A 6,327-nucleotide genomic window follows, 5' to 3' on the forward strand; every position below is an offset into this window, starting at 1 on the left:
GAGACTCTTCAAATTTTCAATATGACCTAGTGCCTTGCAGAATAAACATCCGTCCACATGAAGTGATTCAGATTTTTCTTTATCAGTTCTCGAACCACGCTTCTAATTAATGGTAAGATGTGCCTTGTAGCTCAGGTGATGTCCAGTCTCACGGTATGATATGATAATTAATGTTCAAGTCACCATCTTCTCTTTTCCCTCTAAATCTAACCTCTAATCATTGCAAACAGAGCAGGTATTATGAGGTACATTTGGGACTTGCATTCAGATAGCTCAGAAAGACTTTGGATCAACTGGTGTAAATCACATCTCATCAAATCCATAAATTTTTGGGCTCTCAAGTATCCACAGCCTTGTTCTTGGAGTTGGGAGGAAAATTTTCCAAATTAGACACCCTGCAAGACTCTTAATCAAGCACTCCATTGGTAGTGGTTCTCAAACTTCCTTTTGGTGGGACAACTGGTCTACAGGAGGCCCCCTCAGCTCTAGATTCCCTCACAATATCCTCACCGAGGCTGGTCTGAACGATGGTACCACTGTTAGCCTTTTCATTGTAAATAACTCTTGGTCATTTCCTTCTCAAATTACCAATGCCATCCCTGAGCTACTCTCTCTCCCTCCACCGTGCTCTTCTAGAAGGGATGCAATGAAATGGACTGCATCTCCTTCAGGACAGTAAAACTTCAATCATACAGTTGCTCACCTTATTAGCCATCTCCCTTCTTCACCATGGCACAACCTTGTGTCGAAATCCCCATTAATCCCTAGAATGAAGTTCAATTTATGGTTGGCTGTACAATCCAGACTGCCAACCTTAGATAGCAAATCTATGGCTAAACAACAGAACATTTGTGGTCTGTGTCAAGTCTCAACCGAATCCCATGACCAATTATTCTTTAACTACACCTTTGTCTCTCCAATTTGGAGGTTCATCAGAGATAAGTGCAGAATCTTCACAAAATTGAGGAATTGGGGAGCTCTGGTACTGTGGTGCTGCCACAAATGGAATTCCAAACCACCGATCAATTGGCTCCGCAAATTATGCCACTCCTCACTCGTGTATCATTCACAAAATTGAGGACTCGTAAGGTTGACTAGTAATATACTCCATTGAAAAGAGAGAGAATTTAATTATAAATAAAAAGATAAAAAGTATAGAAAGTAGAAACCATGGCAGTTAGTCAAAAATGGTGATCAGAGTTCGAGCTTCGCTCCAGTTCTTCTTTCCCTCACTCATCTCATACAACACTCTTCTCCATCTCACTCACTCCCAAAACTTGAATTATTCCGAGTACTACGACCTTTGTGAACCTTTTCAGTGTGGCAACATAACATTCAACTTCCCCTTCTACTCGTTGGCCACCTTCGGCTCCCGTCCCTACGACTGTGGCCTCCCGGGCTTCCAGATCTCCTGCGACCCCACCTCCTCCCTCGCTGGCCTCGCTCTCCCCGGCCGATCCTACCGTGTCCTCGACATCTACACATCCGAAAACCTCATCACCGTCGTCGATCAGCAGCTCATTGACGACCTTCATTCCGGCTCATGTGGGTCCCTAGGAAACCTCTCCCTTTCCACACCCACTGATTCGCTATCACCTTTGGCACTCCCTACATGGGGTAACAACTTCACCTTCTTCAAGTGCCCAATTGAGGTAGAGACAATCATGCCTCAACAAATTGTGGGGAATTACAGTTGCAGTACTGATGAGGGTGATTATCGGGTTTATCTTTGGGATGCGCGAGTCAACGCCACTCAGTCACCGAGTGGGTGTAAGTCGGTGATGGTGCCGGTGTCGGACGCGAGCTTGTCTAGGTATGGGTTCTTGAATGGGACCAGCCGTAACCGTTCGATGAAGCTAGTGTTGGGTGTTCTGGGTGATGGGTTTGCGTTAAATTGGACAACTCCTAGTGATTGTGAGAGGTGTCAAAAAAATGGAGGTGGACGGTGTGGATATGGCAGCGGCGCCACCGGCATCAACAACATAGTTTGTTTCTGTAAAGCGGGATGCGGCTCAGACCCAGCAACACCACCAGTTAGGTCAGTGTTTCTTAATTATTGTACTACCAATTTTTTAAGAATCCCAAATGTTAAATTACTTTTACTTTCTTTATAACCAATTTTTTATTTGAAATTAATGGAGTAGGAATGTACAGTAATTAAAATAGGATTCTATTTCCAAGTTTGGAATAAATGGATTGTTATAGAAAGGAATTTGAAAAAATAAATAAATTTTCTGCCATTTTAGAATAAGAGAGTTTTAAAATGTTGTAATTGAGATAGGTGGTTTATAAAACAAGAGAAGTTAAAGTAGTTTGTAGAGGAGTAACTTTTGTAGGTTAAGTAGTGAGTTCACTGAGTTACTAAGTAAAAACATTGTAGTCTAATGGTACTTTTTTATTGGGTTGGATGGCAAAATATTTCACTCCATTGGGTACTCATCCAATCTATCCCGATTTAAAACAATTACGAGGGTGGCAATTAAATGGTTTTGGGGCCGGAATGGGGGTCAGGATTAAAAATCCGCATGGTTAAGGTGTGGTGCCACGTTTATAGTGATAAATTACAATTTTTATATTTTGTTTTATATTCAATAATATGATGTATATATTAAACAAATCCTGATTTGTTTTATTTCAATCACTAAATATTATTTTATATTATTCTTATTTGAGAATTTCTATATGTTATTTTGATTTAACTACAATAATATTTAGTCTGAAGCTCCAATTGAGAAGTAAAATTTTATTTTTATACGCATAAGAGAAAAAGAACTATTACTATAGTTAAAAATGTATTTCATTATTTACATTCGTTAGATTTGTAATACAATTATGAAAATGAAACTATTCTACAAAACTCGCCCCTGCCCTGCCTCCGGCCCGCCCTGTTTAATAAATGATTTTGAGACGAGAATGAGGGTAGCTATGCTCAATGGGGATGGAGATGGTATTCCCTGCCATCCCTACTTTCTCACCTTTCAAAATACAAGGTTGAATGTTCAAGTTCTACAAGGGCAAAGGCAAAGTAGAATTTCAGAATTTTGAACATTATAATATTGTTTTTTTAATCTTATTCACTTTTAAAATAAAGTTATTAATTAGGTGATATAGGACCACACAGCCATATCTGCCTACAGTTAGCATTGTTCTCACTTTCTGTCTCCTGTCACTTTTCCTCCCCCAGAAGTAATGATGATTCCATGCCAGTTCCAGCTGATAATACTACTTCTGTGTGTGTGTGCGCGCGCGTGCAAGGACAGCTAGTAGTACTAACTGCATTTAGATAGTAGGAATGTTAGGTATGTTCTGTTTTTTTTTTTTTAATAGAAATTATTTTTTTATTTTTTTAACTAGAATAAAAAGGTTTGTTTAATCCAACCAATTCAAACTTAATCCAAGCTAGATAAAACAAAGGTCGGGCTTGAATTATGATCTTCATTTTATTTCATTTTCTCTGTGAAAATATTTTGCTTGGTAGCCATCATATCACAATTAATAGTTTTGTTTGATAAACTTTCAATCCTCTTTTATTCATAAAATGTTGAATGTTTTCATAATGTCTCATCATATTTGCTTCTCTCAAATTTGCAGACATAAATCAAGTAGATGGAAGCTCATTACAGGTATATCCTTATCATAAATTGAACAAACCTGGAGAAAGTAGAAAATTGTCTCTCATTTTATAGCAACTCATTATGCTTCAAAAAATACTTCTTGTTGAGCAAGCAAAAAGTATTTATTTTTGTCAAAACCAGACTCCCTTTATATTGCATAATCTTGACAGTTGAGTTTCAATTCAGCATTTCGATCAGTACTCCAATTATCATTTGGACTTGATTTACAAGACTTCGATGCCAATCCCACCTCAAGTTCATAGTGAGTTGAGTTTTAGTTTTGTTTCTGTGCATTTAATTCCTCATCGAGCTTTGTCTTGCTTGTAGGTGTTGCATCGGGAAGCTCTTTTGTTCTACTTGTTGTAGTCCCACTGCTCATATTCAAATATAAAAGGGGAAGTTCTGCATTCTTCGAGACAAAGGATCAAATCACAGATGGTGAGAGAAATGCAAGACAGTTCATTAAGAACTATCAATCAACTGTGCTGACCAACTATCCCTACAATGACATTAGAAAAATGACCAATGGCTTCAAAGAAAAATTAGGGGGAGGCGGCTATGGCAACGTCTTCAAGGGAAAATTGTCAGATGGTCGGCTCATTGCTGTCAAAATGCTCGAGAATTGCAGGGACAACAGCCACAATTTCATCAATGAAGTAGCCACCATTGGTAGAATCCACCACGTTAATGTCATACGTTTATTGGGATTTTGTTGGGACGGATCAAAACAAGCTCTTGTTTATGAGTACATGCCCAATGGATCTTTAGGAGACTTAATATCCAAAGAGGAGGTAAGTGTTTCGCTTGGTTTGGCAAGGCTGCTTGAAATTGCCATAGGAGTTGCACATGGAATAGAGTACCTGCATACCGGTTGTGACTCGCGGATTTTGCACCTTGACATAAAGCCTCAAAATGTGTTGCTGGACCAGAATTTCAATCCCAAGATTTCAGATTTCGGGTTGGCAAAAGTATATTCTAGAAATCGAAGTGCAGTCACAATGACAGGTGCAAGAGGAACCATTGGCTTTATTGCTCCCGAGATTTTCATGAGAAATATTGGGAATCCTTCTCATAAATCCGATGTTTATAGCTTCGGAATGCTGCTGTTAGAGATAGTTGGAGGGAGGAAGCATGTAGAACCAGAGACGAGCAATTCAAGTGAAGCATACTTTCCAAGTTGGATTTATGACAAGCTCATTGAAGAAAATGTTGATTCTGTGGTGGAAGAGGAAGTGTTCATTGCGAGGAAGATGGTTATGGTTGGTTTGTGGTGCATTCAGATAAATCCTAGAGATCATCCCTCGATGACCAGAGTGGTTGAAATGTTGTCCGGCAATGTAGAAGCCATTGAAATGCCTCCTAAGCCATTCTTCTTCTCTCCTCCTCGCGTGAAATTTGAGCATGACATGACTTCCATTGAGAGCGATGACAGTGCCTTACCTCTAGCATTTGAAAGTGGTGAAATCACTGAAAATTAAAACCAGAGCAATATTACACTAAACTCATTTCTCTCTCTAAAATTTTCTCTCTCACAATCATATCCCTCTCTAAATTTGTCTCTCATCAAGTCATCAATCACCTCTCTCTAGAAATTTCTTCTAAAAAAAAAATAATAATTTTTAAAATAATTAAAATAATAATTTTAAATAATTAAAAAAATTAAAAATAAAAAATTTTAAAACCTTCCAAAAATAATTAAAAAATAAAAAATAATTTAAATTTTTTTAAACAAATAAAAAAATTTTAAAATAAATAAATAAAATTGAAAAAAATTAAAAATTTTAAATAATAAAAAATAATTTAAAAAATTGGAGTAAAAGAAAATAAAAATAATTAAAAAAATTAAATAATAAAATTTAAAATTTAAAAAAAATTAAAAAAACAGAAATAATAAAAAAAAATAAGGGAAAACTGAAACCATATGGTCTTGAGCTATTGCGATAATTTGTGCCAAGGAGGGTTGGTTGTGGATGTGGTCACATGTGCTCCATTTTGTTTTTCTTTTCTTTTCTTTTTCTAGTAGAATCCAACCTTCAGGATAAGAGAGGATGGAAAAAAAACAATGGCAGACCATTTATCTTTTTCAAAAAAAAAAAAAAAAAAGTAGGTAATCACTGATTCTCTTAATTGTAATTTTTGGAAGGACGTGAGTTTTCAAACCCTTCCTTTGCTCTAATTTTTCTTTTCTTTTCCCTTTTATATATAATCCAGATATAAGAAAAGCTTTCATTCATTTTTCTTTAGTTTCATCCTAACTTTTTAATCCTATTGCCTCTTACAATTTGTTTAGATTGAAAGAGTAAAAAATACGAACGATAGAGAAAAGAGAAGATAGAACTTTTCTTTTTGGGTAGTTGGTAGATTTAAAGAATATATCATGTGAGAGGTTTTATTAAGGGGTAATTTATCACGTGAGGGATCCATCAATGATTTTTAGTTTCATCCTAAATTATTAACCTTTTCTTCTCATTTTCCTTCCATCGGCTTGGTTGGTTCAATAAAATATGTCAATGAGAAATTTTTGAATATCCTCGTAAGGAGGGGAATCTTGTGCCTTGATTTTCAATAGGTTAGAAAAAAAACCTACCTTCCCTTTGGGGAGAGGAAGGGGTGATATCACTGGCCAATTGTTCATTTAATAAAGTGATGTAAAATTGTTACATAAAACAATGTAATGCTATAAGACACATGCTATGAAAATGGAAAAATATTT

At 36.5% G+C, this 6,327-nt stretch overlaps 1 protein-coding gene across 1 annotated transcript; it reads left to right on the forward strand.

The window, feature by feature from the left end:
- The first annotated feature begins 1,177 nt into the window (after positions 1 to 1,177).
- Positions 1,178 to 5,156, forward strand: LOC132302594 (rust resistance kinase Lr10-like). The gene is made up of 3 exons (XM_059799501.1): positions 1,178 to 2,038; positions 3,592 to 3,623; positions 3,942 to 5,156. The coding sequence occupies exons 1-3, from the start codon at positions 1,188 to 1,190 to the stop codon at positions 5,090 to 5,092; spliced, it is 2,034 nt and encodes a 677-aa protein (XP_059655484.1). The 5' UTR covers positions 1,178 to 1,187; the 3' UTR covers positions 5,093 to 5,156.
- Positions 5,157 to 6,327: the final 1,171 nt, after the last annotated feature.

This window comes from Cornus florida, unplaced genomic scaffold (assembly GCF_030987335.1).
Source record: "Cornus florida cultivar Cherokee Brave unplaced genomic scaffold, ASM3098733v1 CherokeeBrave_3.0.0_Hap2_Chr04, whole genome shotgun sequence".
NCBI lineage: Eukaryota > Viridiplantae > Streptophyta > Magnoliopsida > Cornales > Cornaceae > Cornus > Cornus florida.